A 23,110-nucleotide genomic window follows, 5' to 3' on the forward strand; every position below is an offset into this window, starting at 1 on the left:
ACTCTTCCAGTTTAAAGATTCACAGTGCTAAGATTCCTATTCAGAATCTTCTATTAATATTTTCCCAACAGTCACATTAAAACTTAAAAAACTTTCTAAAAACAAAAGTCTGGTTGCCGTTTTCAAATTTACATTCTCTCTCTCTCTCCCCATTTGTTTTTCTCCGTTCTCCAGATACCGAATGCTCTCGCTCTCTGTCAGCTGTCAGTCACCTATCCAACTCCTTGGTGAGCATGCACACTCCTTGTAAATGGCAAGTGATAAGTTATGTATTATGATTGACACGTTGTCTTTGTTAGCGTAAACAGAATGTCTTCACAAAACACAACAAATATCTCAACACTTAACAATTTTATATTACAATAAAGAAGATTAAAATTAATACAAACTATCAGAATCTAGTAATACATCAATTCAGATGCTTTACATTTCATTTTTGCAATAACATATCAAAAACAGGCACATCGCAAGTTCCGAAATACATGTTATGAAACCAAAACTAATCATAAATACATACTTAACTCCTCATTAGGAGGGCTCAACCACTCCTAAGGGATGGATGAGGAATGGGGCAAACCCCATACGAATAATAAAATATCCATTCACCTGTCATGTGATACAGTCCTCACTCGGATTGGCCACTTACATATACATCCCGACACCAAAACTGATAACACAGAGAAATAATTGTAAAAAATTCATAATTATAAATTATGATTACTTTTATAATTCTTCTGTTATGTGTGGTGAAGACAATGTGAGGTACTCGATGTATTTTTGTGTTATCTAATTATGATATAGCATTCTTCCAATATGGTCAGAATATTCCATCTTTTGCAAACACTGACTTTGTGGATACAATATCTGATGATTTATTTCTGATTAAAGATGTGGTAATATATTTCCTTTTCAAGGCAATAGAACACACAGTTGACTAAATTTACCATTCAACATGCTAACTCCAACTCCTTCTCTGTTAACATTTTCCCATTATCTTTTTTTTATAAACTTGCATAATGTGTACAAATTTTTAAATTGCACTCATTGGCAGCTGATAGACAATTATTTTTACTCTGTGAAGTTATTGACTACATTAAGTAATCCCTTAAGCTAGTGAAGATTGTTAACCACATACTTGAAGTTCCAAGGTCATCGTAGACCTTATATTCTGTTGAGGTGTGTGTAATGGTCATGCCATTACCTGTTGTATTAGAGGTCATGGTATAAGCTTTCAAATGTCTTCTTTTAAATCTTATATAACTACAATATGCTGCTTTGGTACTGCTTCTTCATATCACTTTATATTCCTCTCGTAATACCTATACCATCATCCCTGCAAGTGCATCTTTCCACTTGTTTATAATCCAGTATACTATTTTGTGATATTTTCTTTTTTCATACAGTTCATGTAGATCAATTTATCTCTGAACTAAATAAAATTTTATTAATGTCATTTAAACATAGCTTATTTGATCATTCAAGACACTCTAACTTCATACTTGAGACAAAATGAGACTTATACAGTATTGTCAGATGACATTTTTTATCACAGCATATGATTTGAATGAATTTTAGCAAGATTTGCTAAAATTCATCTACAATAGAATATCATTATGTTTAAGGAACATACATGTTTAACATTTACAATATTAATAAAAAATGTTATAAGCACAACCATACTAATGCCAATCTATTTGTTCTAATATGATTGATTTCATATATTAAAAAATCCATAATGAATTAAAAAATCCAAAATATATTATTATTAAATGCTAATAACAGTTATATGAGATGCTTATTTACAACATTATTTATTTATTTTTAATGTTTTTTTTTTGTATGTATAGATTGAACATGGAGAATTGAAGCAGTCAATAATGAAATTGATAGATGAGAATAATAGGTAAAACTTATTGTCAAAAAATACTTTTTCTGCATGCTTTTTTTGTTTATTTTAGTTTTGGAAATTATTTTTTAATAATATCCAAAATTTCAATTTTTTGAAATACTAAAATGCATTCTAAAAAAAAAGGCATTGCACTTAAGTTTGGTGGGAAGATTGATATAATTCATCCATTGTTTTCCTATTGACTTACTTGTGTTATACAGGGGGTCCTCAACCTACGTCGTTTCGACTTGAAGCAGCATGACGTAAAATTCAAACGTCATGGGCGAACTTGTTTGTGAGCGCGGTGGAAGAATACGCCATTGCGCGGCATTTGTTTGGGAGAGGTGGCTTCTCTTGGGTCCCAGCATACACTCTTTGAGTACTGCGTGCTTTGTTTATATCTGCTCTCTCACTTTTGTGTTTGTTTTTTTTTTTTTGTGACTTTTTTACTTTTCAATATGGCTTCCAAATGTAAGGCAGACTCTTCCGATGGCAGTGTGTCAAAGAAAAGGAAAGCCATTACATTAGAAGTGAAATTAGACATTATTAAATGGGCAAAAAAGGGAGAAATGCCAACAAACATCAGCCGCACATTGGACTTCTTAAGTCATACCACAGTCGGGACTATTATCAAGGATAAAGTTCGCATCCTTGAAACATCTGAAAGGATTGGCGCCCATGAAATTGACTGTGGTTATGAAAAAACGTAGTAGAATCATGATTGAGATGGAAAGGCATCTTGTTCTTTGGCTGGAAGACCAGCATCAACATCGTATACCAATTAGCCTCATGTTAATTCAAGAAAAGGCAAAAAGATTATTTTATGTGTTTGTTTTTTATTACAGTTTCATTTTTGTCATTTTTCTGTACTATACAGTAATTATGTTCTCCCTTTCATTTTCCTATGGCCTAGTTCTGTTTCTTGATATATACATATGACTTTAGGGTGTTTTAGGTTAGGTAAGTAACTTAGGCTATGGTAATTCCGACTTGCATCAAAAATTGCCTTACATTGGTCCATAGGAACAGATCTCCGACGTAACTAGAGGGCTCCCCTATGTAATGAAGTGCATTCATGTAAAGTAATTTTGAAAACATGTAGACTTAGTAGACATGGAAAAAAAAAATCATTAAAAACAAAATATATAAAATAAGCACAGATGCATGTATGTCAATTCATGCATCAATATACATGAATATACTTAGATACATATATATATTAAGCAGCTCAGTGTCTGCTACATGTTTACCATATTTTGATCTTCTTTAATAGATCAAATTTAATATCCCAATCAGTAGGTTTACAGCTGAGTATTTGTACAGATTTTAAGTTCGGTACTAGAGTAGAACATTTTTTTATACTCTTGTGGAAAGATTTTTGGCAAGTTTCACGATGTGACTAAGGCATGAGAAAATGACTGCAGATTAGCTTCAAATGGAATGGACCCACCCTTTTCTTCCTTTTTTTCAGTTCCCAAGTCAGTCATCCTTCTATAGCTCAGTCAGTAGTGACTGTACTCTTCAATTGGAGCTAGGTTTGAATCCTAACTAAGACACAAGACCCTTTTATAAAGATTTTTTCATCTAAAGATGAGTTAGCTGGTCTTATGCAGTGGTAGAAGATTCCCTTCCCCATCCACAAAATCTCAGGTTTTTCATCCTACAAAGCAGGTGGTCAGAAAACACATGTAACGTACAGTTCTCATCATCATCATCGTCTTAGTTCCTTTGACCATAATTCCAAATAACAACTGAAAAATATACTTTTCTCTTAGAAAAAATTAATTCACAAATACTTCAAATAGTAATACTAGTTACAATTGAATATAACATTCCAGCAGATGTCTTCACCCCAATGTCTTGAAATCATTGGTAACCATGAACTCTGCTGATGACTAAGATTAGAGACTGGCTGCCTACTGATTTACAAAACTTAGTTCAGTCTAATGAGTTTTTCTATTTCCTTTAGAGAATAAGAGGCATTAAAAGATAAATAAGATCTTACAATAAAATAGTATTGCTGCCAAGTACACAGATCCATAATAAAATACCCTTGTGATAAAATAGCTCTTCAAGATAGGAATAAAGACTGTTGTGAGAAAATTGCTCTGTAACTAAATAGAAAAACTTTTCTAAAATAATTGCTATGTTTACTTATAATTTCATCATCATCATCATCCTTATACCCTCTTTTACCTTGCGGTGTCGAGGGTCCATTGATTCGGACCTCACTCCGTTTACAGGATAAGGTGGTCAGCCTTATGCCCCGGTGTATCCTATGGCCTGTAGTGTTGAGTTCTCAAGACCAGTTTGCCTGCTTTGCAGGATGAAAAACCCCAGAATAAACTGGGGAAAAAACCCTGCTGTCCACGCCCAAGACTGGCTAACTTGGCTATGGCTGAGGAAGATCCTTCAGCTCCTCATGTCACCGACGGGAATCGAACCTAGGACACTCCTTCCCCAGGCATATGGTTGCGAAGCGCACTTATAATTTTGAAAATTTAATGGGATTTTTTCGAAAAAAAAAGAAAGATTAAAATAATTAGTTGATTTTCACCTCCTGAAGTAACACTTCAGTAGCATAACCATTATTGGAGACTGAAGTGGCATAAAACCACATTTCATCTTGCTAGCAGAGGTGCTACTTATCCTTGTCCTGCCCTTAGTTTCATCCTTTAAAAAAAAATCTAAAAATAATGAGCTGTGAAAGATTATAGTTATTTAAAACAAATACCACTCCATAACTCAGTCCAGATAGATGATATAGATGATGCCCTTTGGTTGGAAAGATCTGGATCGAGTTCCATCTAGGACACAAAGCTATTATCAGAGCTTTTCAATAGAAGGTGAGTTAGCCAGTCTCATACAGAGGTGCTAGTGTTTCCCTCCTGGAAACTTGGGATCATCTTACGAAACAGACAAACCTGCCAGAAGAACACATGCAATTTATAGCAGACAATATAATAGGATTAACTGCCTTATTATTTAAGCAGTATTGGGTTTCTGTGAAGCCAAGTTACTTGGCTATGATAGGCCATTGAGCCCAACACAAATGAGAAGATGGATGGATATTACAGACTGATATTTTAAGCAGTGACAAAATCATAATAGAAGATTAAAGTATAGATGGATTAATGGAGTCAGGTCCACCGTAGAAGGTGGAAGCTTAAGACATTGTCCAAGTGGATGGATAGAGTCTATTCTCCAACTGCAGGCTCTGAATTTGGATCCCAGCATGGCTGTTTGCAAATACCTTTAAATGGTAGATGATTGATACTGCACAGTGTGAGACCACTATTTTGCTTATTTCAAGATCTAAGTGGCTTTAAAATAGTGTTTGGTCTCTAGAGTAGAGTTTGCTAGATAATGCTAATTCTTATCTCAGTGGGTACTAAATATACTATAAGTATATATCCTTTTGTAGGTAAGATTTTTTTATTAAAAAAAAAATATATATATATATATATATTTACAATACTCTAAGAATATTGTAGGAAACAATGTCCTGTTAGTCTTAATAGTATGGAAATGTTACTACATTTAGTGTATATATCCTTGACGGTACATTCCAAGACATGCTGATACTAATAACATAATGTATCTTATAAAAAAATTATCAGTTTCATGTTTTCCATTTGTGTTCATCCATAAATTATATAATGTTTTATGGAGGAAGTAAAGGGAAATCATTTGTGACAATGGGCCTGGAAATTTATTGTATATAGCATTTTGATTGGGGTGAGGACTTCTAAAATGCACTTTATGGGAAAAATCTCTTAAATGTTCATATTGACTTTTTTTTTTTTTTAATAGCGAGGCCTCTTCGTTAACTTTCCGGTTCTGTATGTTTTTAGCCAATGTCCACCATCTCATGATAAATCTTTGTAGATCATCCCTTGATCTTGTGCTTTGGCAACCTTTCCTTCTCTTGGAATCTGCTCAATGTTTAATTTTGTCCACCTTTCATCTGGCAGCCTACTAATACAGCCAGTCCATCTCCATTTACATGCTTTACAACACTTCACAGTATCTTCTACTCCAGTCATCTCTCTAATTCTAATATTTCTTATTCTGTTCCCGTTTTGTTATGTGGAGGCATTCTTCTCTCCAAGGCTCTTTGCATCACATGCAACCTGTCCTCCTGTTTTTTAGCTGTTTGCCCATGTCTCACTATCATAAGTAAACACTGGAATAATGCATATATTAAAAAGCTTTCCTTTTAGCTGTATAGGTAAATCTTCTAGCAGATAATCTTGATACAGCAAAAATGCTTTGTATCCTTATGTGATTCTTTTACTTATTGCTTTATCTTGTTTTTCCTTAAAACTAATTGACCAAGGTAAATATAGTCCTCCACAATTTCAATATAAATCTGTTAATTTTAATTTGATTTCATCTGAATTTGTCATCAGTTTGGTTTTAGTTATATTAATCTCTAAACCTATTTTTCCTGCTTTCTCTGTTAAGGTCATTTAGCATTTCCTGAACTTATTTATTTTTTGCTAAAAGAACAATGTCATCTGCAAAATGGAAGTGATGGGTATTTTTCCTTTGATGTTAATTCCATAGTTTTCCAATGAGATGTTCTTAAAGACTTCTTCTAATGTAGCAGAAAACAATTTGGGTGATATAGAATCTTCTTTCCTTACTTCTCTCCCAGTACCAAATTCCTTTCCTTGATGTTTTAGCTTTATACTGGTTGTTGAATCTTGATATACAGTTCTTAATAATCTGATATACTTTGCTTGGGATGACTTCTTATTTTAAACCATTTATTATTTCTGACTGTTATAGAAAATTAGAGGTTTTTTTTTCAAAATATACATACACTAAATATTCAGGAAGATTATATTCATTTGCTTTTTGTATTACTTGGTTAATAGTGTGAATATGATCCATTGTAGAGAATCTTGTTCTGAATCCTGCTTGTTCATATGGTTGTGCATCATTCAAAAAAACCTTTTAATCATATTTACTGTAATGGATATAAATATTTTGTACAATTGGGATAGCAAACTAATTGTCCTATAGTTATCGATAGCAATAAGATAAAATCAAGGATTTATGCAACTGTACTGGAATTTTTTCTGTAGTTAAAATATCATTGAATATTATGAAACTGTAAACCTCCTGAGTTTTTATGTACTGCTAATTGTGTCCTCCACAATTTCAATACAGTTATCTGTTAATTTTAATTAAAATATGCCATCTTCTACGAGGACTTCTATTATTGTTTGCTGACTTGAGGGCTTTCCATAATTCTTACATCACAGGGAGTGGTTCTGTATTAGCCTCATCTAAATATAGTAGGGGTGCTTAAGGGTCAAAGCTGTATAACGGAGAGGAGACCTCCACATAGCCTTTAAAGGAATGCGGAGAACCGACCAGGGCTTCTGACCTAATGTCCAATCCTCACCTTCTCGTGGTGCACCCTGTTGGGTATCTACTTTGATACTGAACGAACGAAGATAGGCTGGCAATTTGGGATTTAGCCGACCAAATTGTATTCTTATTGGTTAAACCAAAATAAAAAATGATGGTACAACATGACAAAATTTCATGCCGGCTGGGGCATCGCCCGGTTAAACAAGGCCCCCGTTGTTTTCGCCAGGGAACCAGGGCGAACAGCGAAAAGTCAGCTACTGGAACAAATCTGAAAATAAACCCCAACTCAACATCACCAGAGTTAAAGATCGGTACTATCAACGTAAGAAGCCTGAATGGCAAAGAAATGGAGCTAGCTGAGGAATTAGATAAGTACCAGATCGACATAATAGGGGTGACTGAAACAAAAAAGACCAAAACTGGCGAGATCTTTCTGAGCAATAAATACAAAATGTTATATTCAGGCAATGACAATCAAGGAAAAGAAGGAGTAGCCATAGTATTCAACACAAAATACGAGGCTAATCTTCTTGAATGGCAGTCAGTCTCAAGTAGAGTAATGTGGGCAAATATGAGAATGGGGAACTGGACAATGAGACTTATTTGTGCCTATGGTCCCACAGCAGGTTCTACTAAGGTAGAAGTGGAGGAATTTTTTGAGGCTTTAGAAAAAGCAACTGACACAATGAAAAAGGAAAAGTTGGGCCTTGTTGGGGATCTAAATAGTAGAGTAGGAAATGATTGTGAGACATACAAAAATATTTTGGGAAAATTTGGAGAAAAGAGCAAAGCTAATAATAATGGCAAATACCTGTTGGATTTCTGCTCAGGACATGGACTGGTTATTACTAACACCATGTTCCAACATAAAAATGTGCACAAATTCACATGGAGAGAAGAGGCTAGGAATAAGAAAAGTCTCATTGACTATGTTATTGTTGATAGTGATGTTTTCTCCCTGGTGCAGGACACCAGAGTGTACAGAGGATTTGAAATTGGAAGTGATCACTATTTAGTCTTGAGCAGGATAAAATTGAATTTCATATTGAAAAGAATAACATGTAAGAAAGTTTTAAAGCGAATAAAAGTTGAGCAGCTCTCAGATGTGAACTGTAGACTAAAATACAGAAATATTATTGAAAAGAAAATGAAAGAATTTGAGAACAGGAATCAAACCTTGGAGATTCAGTGGCAAACTCTGAAGGAAACATTGATTGATTCTGCCAGAGAGGCATGTGGTGAGGTTGTGTGCAAGGATAAAAAAATCAGAACTCCCTGGTGGACACAGGAAGTTAAAGAGGCAGTGAAGGAAAAGAAGAAAGCATATCAAAAGTTCCTGGCAAATAAGTCAGCTTTTACTCTTACAGAATACAGAGACAAATTTAAGAAAGCTAAACAGTGTGTAAAACTAGCTAAACAAAAGTCATGGGAGGACTTTGGCAAGAATATAGAAAATAAATATCAAGAAGGCGGCAAAATATTCTGGAGGTTGTTGAAGAAGCTTAGGAATGGAGGAAAGAGTGCTGTAAAAGGAATTAGAGATGATAAAGGTGAAATGAAAACAGGAGAAAAAGATATCCTTGAAGTATGGAGTAATTACTTTGAAAAACTGCTAAATGAAACAAGCAGTGATGACAGCACAATGGTAAAAAACACTCAACAGGCATGCAGTCAGGAATATATATCCATACTTGAAGTAGAAAAAACCATCAAAGGCTTGAAATGTGGAAAGGCAGCAGGAGTAGATGATATTCGACCAGAAATGCTGAAGTATGGTGGTATGAGTCTTACAGTGGCTGCACTGCATAGTTCAGAAAGCCTGGACAGAGGGACGAATTCCCGATGATTGGAGTAGAGCTCTCATAGTACCCATATATAAAAAGGGAAATAAAACGGCATGTGAGAATTACAGAGGTATTTCCCTACTGAGTGTTCCTGGCAAGATCTATGCAAGTATACTTGAGAAACTGTTGAGAAGAATTGTGGAAGAAAAGCTTGGTGAAGAACAAGCTGGATTCAGGCCAAATAGAGGCTGTCAGGATCAGATCTTCACTTTACGACAAATAGTCGAGAAAGCATGGGAATATAACAAAGATCTGTATTTAAGTTTTGTCGATTTGGAAAAGGCATATGACAAGGTGCCAAGAGAGAAGCTATTCAATACGCTGCAGTTATATGGTGTCAATGGGGCATTATATCAAGCAATACTTAGTCTTTATTTGAGTTGTGAGTCAGCAGTTAGAATTGAAGGAAGTACAGGAAGATGGTTTAATGTTAAATCTGGTGTGAGACAAGGATGTACATTATCCCCTCTGTTATTCATTATCTATATGGATCACATTATGAAAGAATGTGGTATTAAACCTGATATCAAAATTGGAGATGTTAATGTCAGCTCTTTGCTTTATGCGGATGATGTTGTACTTCTAAATAAATCCGCTACAAGTCTGCAAGATTCTCTGACTAAATTGAATAGCTGTTGTAATAGATATGGTATGAAGGTCAGCAATAAAAAGACAAAGACAATGAAAATAGGCAGAATCATTGAAAATGTCAACTGTGTTGTGAATGGAGAACCTGTGGAACAAGTAAAACATTTCAGCTACTTAGGCACAATTTTTACTGAAGATGGTAAACTAAATATAGAAACAGACAACAGAATCAACAAAGCTGGTATGGTAGGAAGTCAAATGAATAAATTCATATGGAATAACAGAGAAATTAGTAGGAACACTAAATTAGCTGTATACAAGACTGTGTTCAAACCAATTTTAACTTATGGATCTGAGAGCTGGGTCAGAAGTAAAACACTTGACCAAAGACTAGAGACCGCAGATATGAGAGTCCTGAGAAAGATTAGAGGCGTGAACAGATGGCATCAATGGCAATATCATATTAAAAATGAGGGTATTAGGAAAGAACTTGACATTGTCAGCATCCAGGAATGCGTTAGCAGAGCTAATCTCAGATGGTATGGTCACTTAAATAGAATGGGAGAGGAAAGATTAGCAAAACAAGTGTTCTCTGCCAGGTTGGCAGGAAAACGACCCAGAGGAAGACCAAGATATAGGTGGACTGATACGGTACAAAGTGCCTTAGACGATAGAAATATAAGATCTGATAATGTTGGAGTCTTGACAAGTAACAGACTGATTTGGAGGAAAATTGTAGATAGGAAGTTAGTAATGATGTAATTTTTTCATGTAGTACTGTCATATCCTGTACACTCCTTGAGAGTACATGGCAGGAATTTGATGATGATGAAATATAGTAGAGGATTTGTCTGTTTTTTCCTGTATATAGATCCCTATAAAATTCACTACATATTTTCTTAATTTCTTCTCTTTTGTATTGTACTATTCCTTGCTTATTTTCCAATATTGGGATCAATTTTTTTCTTCCTTGTTTAATCATTTTCAGAGATATTTTGTTTTCTATTATGTTCTGAATTGTTCTTAAATTTTATTTTTTCTTTCCTAACTTTTGGAAAATTGTCTTTGCTACTTCTGTGTCTGTCTGCTTTTTTCTTAATTCTTCCCTTTTTTAGATCAAGTATCCGTAAGGTATGTTTTTCTCTGGAAGTTCTATTTACTTGAATGATTTTCTTAAAATTTTAGTGCCTTCTATTATTGTTGATGCTGTTTCCTTCATTCTACTCTAAGACTGATTCATTCATACTTTTTTCCCTTCAACTTTCTTTTCATTATTTCCTCAAATTTTTCTTTGTGGTTTATTATATCTTCACCTTCTAGTGTGAGTTTTCTTTAATTAACAGTTTCAATCTTTCTCCCTTGCTATGTTTTTATCCTTACTCACTAGCCTGTGAACACTATTATAATTAAAGTGGTTGATAACAGAAACATCTTCTGGTATTTCCATTTTGTTAATCACAATATAACAGTTTCATTAAAAGATTCTCCATTTGGTGGTTTCCAAGTCCATTTTCATTTAATTCGCTTTTTAAGGAAAGCATTTCCTATATACAATCCAGTGCTCTCTGAAAATTCAAGTCTTTCCTCGTGTTGTTTCTTGTCTGCTTCATAGTTAAAGTTGCCCATTATAATTTTCCCATTACTGTCTCTTAGAGTATTGGAAAGATTCTCATAGAAATTGTTAATTTCTTCATTTTGAATGACTGGAGGTGAGTATGTATATTTGTATTATAGTTAAATCACTTTGCTTATTCATTTTCAGTCTAAGAGTTGTAATTCTCTAGGAGGCTGGTTTAAATTCAATAATGTTATTTTTCTGTTTTTTTTGAACCATAATTCCAACTCCTCCTTAATCTTCCAGCAGTTTATAAAATATAATTGCTTGTTTCAGTAATTTTTTTCTTCTATTCGTGTTTCAGAAAACTCGAGAATATCCTAATTTATTTTTGCCAGTGTTTTACATAGCACTTCTTTTTCTTCTTCTTTAAAGTTCTGCCATGATATGTTAAATTTTCTTATCGGGGTGCTCTTCACAGATGTACTATCCAGAAAAGATAGTACATCTGTACCCTCCATTGAGTCTGAGAAGTAGATGCCACATTTGAGATAATGTGCCTATTTTGGCCTTCAATTCTTATCAACTCCATTTGTTTAAGTAGGTATTTGGTCAATCCTCCCATGTTGATCAAGCATCTTGGAAGAAATATCCAAGAGAGAAGGTTGACTCCCACCGAATGAGGTGGGAAAAAAAGATGGGAAAGAAAGATGGTAAGTAGCATTTGGAGATATATATTTTGTTCTTGCATGGTATTTGTGAATCAATACTATTAAAGTAATCCTCACAAATACCATGCAAGAACAAAATAAATGTAATTTATTAAGCCATTGATATTTCTTTAGATTTCAGACCACATCTTTGGAGCATGAAAATACTTGTCACAGAATAACAGGTAATTTATCCCTGAAATAAATATAAATTTTATTAATATAATTTAAATATGACTTATTTGATCATGTTTAAACTGACATTCTTATATCCCTTAGAGCAGAGCTGTCCAAAACACGTGCCGCATGCAGCCCGCAGTGCAAGTTTGTGTGGCCCGCCTGTGTACTGATGTGGTATTGATTTTCACGACCGAAAAAATGAAATAACAATTTGAACTGAACGCATATCAGATATTTTAATTCTATCACTAATCGATAATCTCGATGTTGGTTATTTTATTTGGTGTTTTTACATCACTATATATCCACTGTTTTTCAAATATTAGATGTGTCAAAGAAGAGTTCTTACACTGTTTTGTTCTAACGCATTCTCTGGGCGCTCACGAGGAACGAGGGCGTGCAATTAGTGTTGTTCGTTTGTTGAGCTATCAAGGTTGTGTCGCTGCTGCTCACTAAATTACTAGTAAAGCATTGGATGCAGCCTAAAGTTGGACAGCCCTGTCTTAGAGGGTATCATTGTGGATGTTACACTTTTTATCAGCTATAATTCTGAACCTTTAATAACCACCTGAATCTAGGGTCTTGATTGTATGACAAATGTTTTTCCACTTTGAGAATGTTGTTTTAAAATCCCCCAAATTATTTTTATACAGGTATTCCCATGGAGTCAAAAGCCTTATTGTGGGAGACCCAAACGAACTTTATTCATGCAATACTTATTATACCTCATTAACTTATTCACCATTAGGACATTCACAACTACCTCTGGCAATCCATTCCACTCATTCACCATACTCTAAGCAAAGAACCTAGTCCACACACCTTTACTAACCATGCTCTTACATAACTTCCAGGGATGACTCCTTGTTCTCCCTCTACTCATGTACTAAAATTTTTCTTTTGTGTTAATTTTATAGACTCCCTTTAGTAACTGATAAGTTTCTATCTCATCCATCTGTTAACTAAACTCTGCAACCCGCACAACCACAATCCATCCTCATAGGAAGCATTTCACAGACCCATCACCAGCCCCAGATGATCAAATCTGTGCACAGTGGTCAAGATGTGGCTGAATCATAGCCTTATAAAGAACGATAATAACTTTCCTATCTTTACTTGTCAATGTATTCTTCAACATCCAAGTAATCCTTTGAACTACTTTGCCAACTTTTGCGATATGTCCTCTGAACTTCAAACCTCTATTCACCATCACACCCAGATTGCTAGTTTCATCAATTTCCTGTAATCCAGTACCATCAATATCATACAATCTTTTCATGCCAAAGTGCATTACCTTAGAGTTTTCAACATTAAATTGACAGCCATTGTCCTTTGAATACACTATCAATTCACTTAAATTATCCTGCAGATGTGTACATCACCTATATCAACTGCTGCCCTTTCCAGTTTTGCATCATCAGCAAGCAACTGAATATTCCCTATAAATCTTTCCCTACATCATCATTTCCCCTCCCCCTTAAAATTCCTTATATGTACCCTCAGGGAATGTACAGAATATTATGACAGTCACCATGAAAAATTTACATAATTACTAACTTTCAATAGACAATTTTCCTACAAATTAATCAGTTATCTGTCAAGACTCCAATGTTATTAGATCTTCTAAGTCGTTTTTTACTGTATCAGTCCACCTATATCTTGGTCTTCCTCTGGATCTTTTTCCTGCCATTATAGCAAAGAAGACTTGTTTGGCTTACCTTTCCTCTCCCAATCTGTTTAAGTGATCATACCATGTAAGATTAGCTCTGCTAAAATATTCCTGAATGCTAACAATGGAAGGTCTTTCCTTATATCTTCATTTTTAATATGATACTGGCATTAATACCATCTGTTCGCTTCCCAAATCTTTCTCAGAATTCTCATATCTTTGGTTTCCAGTCTTTCATCGAGTGTTTTATTTCTATCCCAGCACTTAGTTCCTCAAAATTTGGTTTGAATGCTGTCTTGTATACATCTAATTTAGTGTTTTGACTAATATCTCTCTTATTTAATATAAATTTATGAGCTGACTTCCTAGTATACCAGCTTTACTAATTCTATTGTCTATTTCCATGTTTAACTTGCCATCTTCACTAAAAATTGTGCTGAAATGTTTTACTTGTTCTATAGGTTCTTCATTCAGGTTACAGTTGATGTTTTCAATGTTTCTGTCTATTTTCACGATTTTCATACTAGATTTATTGCAATATTCAATTTAGTCAGGGAATCTTGCAGACTTATACTAGATTTATTTAGAAGTATAACATTATCTTCATAAAGTAAAGAGCTAAGATTAATACTGCCAATTTCAATAGCAGATTCAGTGCCACTTCATAACGTGATCCATATAGATAACGAATAACAGAGGAAATAATTTTCACTTTTGTCAAACACCTGATTTAACATCAAGCCATCTTGTTCTGTACCTCCTTGACTTCTAACTGCTGACTAATAGCTCAAATAGAGACTGTAATGCTTGATGTAATGTCCCATTTACACAATATAACTGTAGTATGTTGAAGAACTTTCCTATTAGCACCTTGTCATGTGCTGTTTCAAGATCCGTGAAAGTTAAATATAGACGCTTGTTATATGTCCAAGATTTCTCAGCTATGTGTCTTAAAGTCAAAATCTGATCCAGACAACCTCTATAGAAGTGTGAATCCAGCCTGCTTCTCCAAGCTTCGCTTCAACAGTTTTTCTTAGCACAAATCTTACCATGAAAACTCCGTATGGAAATACCTCTATAATTCTCTCATTTTTTTATTTCCATTTTTATAGACGGTACTGTGAGAGCTCTACTCCAATCATCTGGAATTTGGCCATCTGACCAAGTCTTCTGAATTATGCAGTGCAACCACTTAAAACTTTTATACCTCCATATTTGAGCATTTCTGGTTAAATATCATCTACTCCAGCTGCCTTTCCACATTTCAGGTTTTTGATGGCTTTTTCTACTTCAATTATAGATTTGCATTCCTGTTGAGTGTTTTCTACTACTGTGCTGCTACTGCTTGTTTCATTTAGCAGTCTTTCAGACTAATTACTCCAAAGATCTAGAATATAAAAACTTTCCTATATCTTCTCTGTATCATTAATATGCAAATTAAAGAGTAGTGCCCTAGTACAGAACTCTGAGGCACTCCACTAATCACTCTTATTCTCCTAGATTCCACTCCACCACATACTACTCTCTGGTGCCTGTCTGTCAGCCACCTCTCTATCCATGCTATCAGCTTCATATCCAGTTCCATTTGCTCCAAGTTTTATAATAGTTTTCCATGCAGTATTCTGTCATATGCCTTTTCAAAGTCGAGCACTATCATGGTGTAGACATTACCTTAATCCAATTCTGCTGTCACCTTACTATAAAATGTGAATAAATTACTAAGGCAGGACCAATCTTTTACAAAGCCATGCTGCCCTCTATAGAGTATCATATTACTGTCCACCCATTCCTGAATTTTACCTTTCACCAACTTTTCCAATACTTTAACCACCACCAGAGATACTAATTGGTCTATTATTTGTTACTTCTGTCTTGGAGCCTTTATGTAATGAAGCCACCTTTATGTAATGAAACCATTTTTTTTTTTCCTTCTTTGCGCTCCCTTGGAACCTTGTCATAGCTGTGCCAGATTAAACAACTTCTTCATAGGTACTGCCAGTTCTCTTGCACGTTCTCATAGCATACAAACTGACATACTGTACAGGCCCACTACTTATTTACGTTGATATTTTTCTCTACTTTGGTATGTTGAGTACTTCCAGTTCATCTATTTCAGTTCTCACATCAGTAACTTCAAAGTCTCCACTTGGATGATATACTATTGCAAAGTAATCATTAGTAACTCAACTATTTCTTCTGCTTCTGTCACTTTCCTACCATCAGCATAATCCTTTTATAATCATTCTTTATCTTACGTGCTACATAGCGAAAAAATTATTTTGGATTTAGTATGGCTTGCTTAGCTAATTTTCTTTCATAAACTGCTTTAACCTTCCTTATCATACTGGTTTCCCTTCTTGCCTGCACTTTGTTCACTCACAAGCATGCTGATAGCCTTTCTGTTTATATTCCTGCAGCAATGCTCTTTTTTCAGCTTTTGCTTTATATTGCTATTCATCCACTTCATCCCTAATCTTTTTATCTTCCTGATCACAGCTTAAATAGAGACTATGTACTGGGTATGCAGTCTGATACTGCCTCTCTCAAACAATTCCTGACCACTTCCTGGATACTACTGACATTCATTCTTTGCAGCTTCTTATGCTGTAACACTGCTCCAAACTCCCACCTGTTTGTTACAATTGCCAGCTTTTTAGTTCCACATGAACCTTTCTTGACAGAATTCCATGTGTTTAGCCACTTTCCAGACTTCATGGTTCACTTTCCCCAATCAGAGGTAAAGTTGCTACTGTACTTATAGATAGATCTGATGCTGTTACCAGATCCAACACCCAAACCCTTAGCCCTCATCAATCATGTGCTGTTTCAGGTAAGTATCCCTTAGTAATTGTATAAATTCCATTTTCATCTTGCCATGAGCCCTTTCCTCCTTCCAATCTTATATAACTATAGTCGAAGTCTCCCATGATAACTGCTTGGCATCTGTTCGTTATGCTAATCTGCTGATGCATGGTATCCACATCTTCCTCTAGACTCTCAGGTCTATAGTAGCAACCAACACTATATATTTGTCTTATTGGCCTCAATCTCAAACTAGACAGTCTCAAATAAACTATCTCCCTCAGATCTACAATCCTCCTTAACTTCTATTTTTGTTGAAGTTCTCCAGCTATTATTAATAATATCTCTTCAGCCCTATTTCCTGTATTTTCTCTGAAACAGTATCTACTATGTTCTGTCCCTGTAACTACGTCATTCTCTAGAAAATAAGGGGATAAACATCCTTTGTTGTTTTATAGCCAGTAAGCGAAACTAAAGATCGATAACTACGATCTATAAGTTTCATGCCAAAAAACTATCGGCGAAGGCAATTCGAAGTAAAGGTGGAGCAAGCTCCCTCACTATTCTTGATATTTTCTCATAATGTAAAACACAGCTCCTAGGAGATGTAATACTGTCATTACATTATGAGGAGAGGTCACTACCCAGACCGGTTTCAACCTTTTTTGAGGTCTCATCAGTGAGTAGGTAGACCTGGTAATGACATAATGTAATGACAGTATTACATCTCCTAGGAGCTGTGTTTTACATTATGAGAAAATATCAAGAATAGTGGGGGGATCTTGCTCCACCTTTACTTTGAATTCCCTTCGCCGATAGTTTTTCGGCATGAAACTTATAGATCGTAGTTATCGATCTTTAGTTTCGCTTACTGGCTATAAAACAACAAAGGATGTTTATCCCCTTATTTTCTATATTAAGGTGCCAGAAAACTAACCATTTGGTTTTTTATCTTAACTACGTCATTCTCTGTCAAGTCTTACTGATGCTGATAATTTTTGACCAAGTCGAGCTAACAATGCCAAAAACTCCTCTCCTTTGTTTCTGATTCTTTGGACATTTTTGTATATGCATTTCAACATCCATTTGGGCTCACAGTTACCCTTGAATAATGTCATTACCAACCCATTTATATTCAAAACTTGGGAAACTGCACCCAGCTGTTCATGGTCATTCCTGCATTCACACTCATTTATCCCACCGCTGGCTATTTTTGCAGGTACTCTCATTTGTCCCAGAGATGATATATGCTTAGTTGCCTCCTCCCCTCCAGATATCTCCAATTCCCTGGTTTTGCACTTCCAGACTCTAAATGAACAGCACTTTCTCCAAATGTCTAACTCCAAAACCATTCAAATACAATCCATCAGATATATACAAGTCCTTTCGTCCATCAAATTCACTCCACCAATCTATAAACTGCACATCATTCCTACTGCACAATCTTCTCATTGACTCATTAGAAATTATGGTCTTTCTTCTCAATTCTTCCTATCATACTAAAGCAGCAGACTCATAATCTTTACTTTCTTACTCTTAATTTTTGCTTCATTCAACAACTTTTTCATTCTCACCTTTCAAGTCATTTGGGCCTGCCAAAACAGTCAACTCTTTCACATGTTCTTTCTGTAAACTAACAATCATCCTTTTGTCAATTTTTCATTAAGTACATCCAAGGCTACAGAAATCCAACTTAAATCCACTAGCCACAAAAAAATATTACTCAACCAAGATATGGGTTTACTAAAGTAGGTGGTTTTTTAAATAAAAAATTTATGATATCAAAACAAAGCGATACATTCTTTACATCTCACTATTACACATATTACACATAATTATACAGAAATTTGAGTGTTGATTTAAAATGTACACCACAACTTGTCACAAATCAGTTTGTGTTTTCCTTCAGTTATGGTTTAAAATGAAGGGTGAAGTGATATAAATTATGTATAACTTTATATAAGTTATGTATATAACTTATATACAATACATAAGAAGACAAAAACATATTCTTAGATAATAAGTATAGGATGTTATTTTCGGGCAATAATAAATAATCAAGGAAATGAAAGGATAGCAATAGCATTCAATGCCAAACATGAAGATAAACTTCTTGATTGGAAGGCAGTTTCGTGTAGAGTTTGTGGGCAAATTTCAAAATGGGAAAATGGACAATGAAGCTTATTTGTGCCTATGGTTCAGAAGATTTTTCTAAAGAAGTAGAAGATTTTTTTAGGTCATTAGAGCAGGCAGCTGACATAAAGAAAATGGAAAAAGTGGAGATCTGAACAGCAGAGTGGGAAATGAATCCCAGTAAGCATATAGAAACATTTAGGGAAAAGGACAAAGCTAATAATAATAATGATGGTAAGTATTTACTGACTTATGTTCAAGACACAGACTAATCATTACTAACACCATGCTTCAACATAAAGATGTACACAAGTTCACATAGAGAGAAGACAGAAGAAATAACAAAACCGATAAATGATATCATCATTCAGGATACAGGTGCGTACAGAGGATTCAAAATTGTAACTGACCATTACTTAGTACTAAGCAGGATAAAAATGGATATCACACTGCAAAGAACAGTGTATAAGAAAGTTTTAAAAAATAATTAAAGTTGAGTAGCTTTTACAAATAAATTGTAGACAATTATACAAACATTATTGAAGACAAATGAAACAAATTGAAAACAAGAACCAAACTTTGGAGTTTAAGTGGCAAACTCTGAAGAAGACTTTGATTCAGCTAGGGAGGTGTGTGGTGCAGTTGTCTGCAAGGATAGAAAAATAAAAACACTATGGTGGACACAAGTAGTTAAAGAAGCAATCCTGGAAAAGAAGAAAGCATATCAAAAGTTCCTAGCAAATAAGTTGGCAGATGCCCTAAAAGAATAGAGAAAATGTTAGAGAGCTAATCTATGTATAAAAGTAGCTGAACAAAAGTCATGGGAAAACTTTGGTAAGAGTATGGAAAATAAATATTGAAGAAGCTTAGAAATGGAGGAAAGATTACTATAAAAGGAATCAAAAGTGATAAAGGTGACATTTCCTTTATCATCTTTGAAGATAAGGATATCCTAGATCTCTAAAATAATTACTTTGAAAGCCTGTTAAACAAACCAAGCAGTTACTGAACTGTACTGAAAATTTTCAAGAGGAATGTAGAGGTGTGTGTGTATCAGTAAAATGCTACCAGAGTAGATGATATTCTTCCAGAAATGCTTAAGTATGGAAGTATAAAAGTTTTGAGTGGCTACACTGCATAATTCAGAGTGCCTAGTCAGAAGGTTGGATTCCAGATTTTTTTTTTTTTTTTTTTAAACAAGATTATTTATTACACATGTCATGTGTATTGCATAAACACATACGGTTAATATTGGGTGTTTATGATATAAAAACTTACTTGTTATGTATGAAGTATGCAAGTTTTACTGTTTGCAACAAAAGCGGCATAATGATAAGGTGTAATGGAAGCTAATTTTCTTGCTTCATGACAAATGAAAACTGAAAGTATAACAGGTAGTGGAGCATTGCATATAGTGAGAAGAACTCTGTATAATCCTGCTGTGAGAGAAATGAGAGGATTTTTGGATTTGATATCAAATATTATGAAGGCTTTCATATAGAAAGAAAAAACTGTTTAAAAGTTATCAATTTTTATTTTACAGCAATGATGACATGACAGCTGTTGAGAGGGAAAAAATACAGTAGGTTGACCTTTTTAATAACCGTTCTTTTTTTAATGTTCAAAGTGGGCATTTGGTATATAGTCAAGTTTTCTGAAAAACAAATGGTCATTCTTTCTATAGAAAAATAATTAAAAGTTCTGAACCTTAAAAAGAAATAAAAGGAAGGAAGAAAGTGAAGGTGACTAGTTTATGTTGACTTTTAAAGAAAACTGGCAACTAAAATTACAAGTGTTTTTTTTTGTGATTCTTTCAAAGGGGAACACACTAGTGGTCCAGTTATGGATTTCAGATCCAGAAGTTTTATTTCCAGATAGATGGAAATAAAACTTCTTTAATATATTCATTGACAGCCACCCATGAACAAATAACACTTGACAATGAACAAGATGTTTAAAAAATGGGAAGAAAAATTAAATTATGTGAAGTGAAATTTTGAATGAATTTAGAACAAGGCTTAAATTTTCACTCTCCACTTGTCTTGCACTTTTATGCTTTTCTCATTCACTTTTCTTTCATTCTCTCTTTTGCTGTACCACCACATGCCAATCGTTTCTCCAGTTGCTCGAGCTTATGTTTTGTCCTGTGAAAGAGTTCCTGTATTTCTTTCCTTTATCAGCAGCTTAATAAGTTATCTTGTTTATTTATTTTCTTTTAGTGCATTCATTGTTCTTATATTTGATTTTTTTTTTTTCATAGATTGCTTTGATTTTAATAAACTAATGAGGAATTTTTTTTTTTTTTAATTGAGGAGTTATAATGTTTTGCCAGATTAAACTATACAGATTACTTATGTCATTTTGGTTGGACTAATATAAAGTACTAGGGAGAATCTCCTCCCTCCCTTGTTTGAATCCTGTCTAGGATGCAAAAATCCTTTATTAGGGTTTTTCTTTTGAAGCTAGTTTCATGTTGAAGTGGCAGGGTTTTCCCTCCTGGAAATCAAGTTTTTCATCCCATAAAATAGGCATGGCCAAAGAACTGATGCAATTCACAGACATGATATGCTGGCCTCATAGTCTTAGTTGCTTCAACTGTAAATCTGAAACATATAAGCATACAATTCCCCCCTTCCCCAGCTGCATTAGGTGTTGAAGTGCAGATGATCACTGCTTTAATGTGTTCTTCATCTCACTTCAGGTTTTTTTGTTTTCTTTGTTTCTGCTTGAGTTCTATGGCATTGCCACTTGCACTTTATTCCTTGATCTTTCTGTACAATTTTATAATATAGAAATAAGAGATTTTTGGTTTTGCCCTGCAAAAGCTTATATATTAATATAGTGATATGATGTATTTTCATTTCTTTTTAGATTAACAAAAGAATTAAAAGAAAATGTTGAACTTCAAATGACAAATCTTCCAAGAGATGGAGATGATAAAAAGCTGATTAAAAATTTGGAACATCAGCTCCAAGCTGTTACTGAGGTGAGAAGCAACTTACATTAAACTAAACATTTTCTCACATAACTTTCCTATAATCCTGCTTGTCTTTCAAAATGACTATGGCATGCCTTCTAAAACATTTAAGAATGTTTCAAAAGGTTATGCCTGCCATTCTACAACTGAATTAACTGAATTTTCTATAGGGAATTTCTTTTGGATAACATTGATTCTGTAGTGTTTTTGATAATACTTATCAGCAGTTAGTTATGGAGTGTGTGTTTGTTATAATGGCATTTATTTTTAGCTTTTATTAACTTTAATATTATTTCTTATTAACCTGTAACTTATATATATATATATATATATATATATATATATATATATAATGAAAGTTATAAAACTCATTAGGTGTACTTCGTATATGTGCAGCAGGAATTGAATCATTCATGGAGTTTGTCCCCACTGTTGCTTTAAATGGACTAATATTTCCAGGTGGAAGGGCAAAATAATAAATTTTATAGTACACTCAGTGGCACCAACACCTTTGATTGCAAGTCTTTGGTTCAAATTTCATCTGAGATTATGAAATCTTCATAAGACTTTTCAGATGAAGGTTGAGTTAGCTGATCTTGTGCGTAGGTGGTGGTGTTTTCCCTAATGTAAGTCAGCACCGCCACAAAATAGACAAGCCAGCTAGTCGACAGACATAAGCAGACTGTGGAGATAAAATTAATAGCTCTATTAATGATTTTATGTTAATCATTAATTTAATAAAAGTTAATAATAAATACTGTTATAATGACTGTATTAATGTTTATATGATGTCAAGTTATTAGTCAGAACAGTCCATCCAGCCTGGTATGTGTTAAGGGGAAGATGAAATTACACTTAATGATAAGTAATGTGTTATCACTTCTATGTTAATTTTATTTATATTCTGCTATCAAACCGGCTATGCATTATGCATAATCACATATATATGTAATTATGCATAATGCATATAGTTACTAGATTTAAAAAAAAAAATCACAGAATTGGCAATCTCACAGAAACTGGACATCCTGCTCCATTGAGTTAACTGGATAAACTGATATCACATATGCTAGGTGCAAAAGCAGTCAACCTTAATGATTTCCACAGATACCTTGGTGGAGGCTAATGTATTATTCTTATTTATATGATACTTCCGTGAAATCCAAGTGTTTGTTACAGAAGGGCACGTCACATCATACATCCCACTATCTATGCCATTTCCTGCACTACAAAATCCACCATCCATACATTATGCAATTTGCAGCCCACCAATAATAGTCATCTGTTAATTGCATGTTCTCTGACTGATTTGCTTGTATCCAGGATGAAAATCCCCATGTTTCTAGGAGGGTAAATATCTACCTCCATATTGTGTAGAA

General features: G+C 34.3%; 1 protein-coding gene across 1 annotated transcript in view; it reads left to right on the forward strand.

Annotated features, from left to right (window-relative positions):
- The window catches only part of LOC150104182 (sodium channel and clathrin linker 1-like), a 222,682-nt gene that overhangs the window by 39,416 nt on the left and 160,156 nt on the right, over positions 1 to 23,110 (forward strand). Inside the window, exons 4-5 of the mRNA XM_090396804.1 lie at positions 1,848 to 1,903; positions 21,626 to 21,740. Coding sequence (XP_090252930.1) covers positions 1,848 to 1,903; positions 21,626 to 21,740 — 171 coding nt within the window. The remainder of the gene's footprint in view (positions 1 to 1,847; positions 1,904 to 21,625; positions 21,741 to 23,110) is intronic.

This window comes from Typopeltis vanoorti, chromosome 8 (assembly GCF_054136105.1).
Source record: "Typopeltis vanoorti isolate ZY-2024b chromosome 8, IOZ_Tvanoo_1.0, whole genome shotgun sequence".
NCBI classification, from domain to species: Eukaryota; Metazoa; Arthropoda; class Arachnida; order Uropygi; family Thelyphonidae; genus Typopeltis; species Typopeltis vanoorti.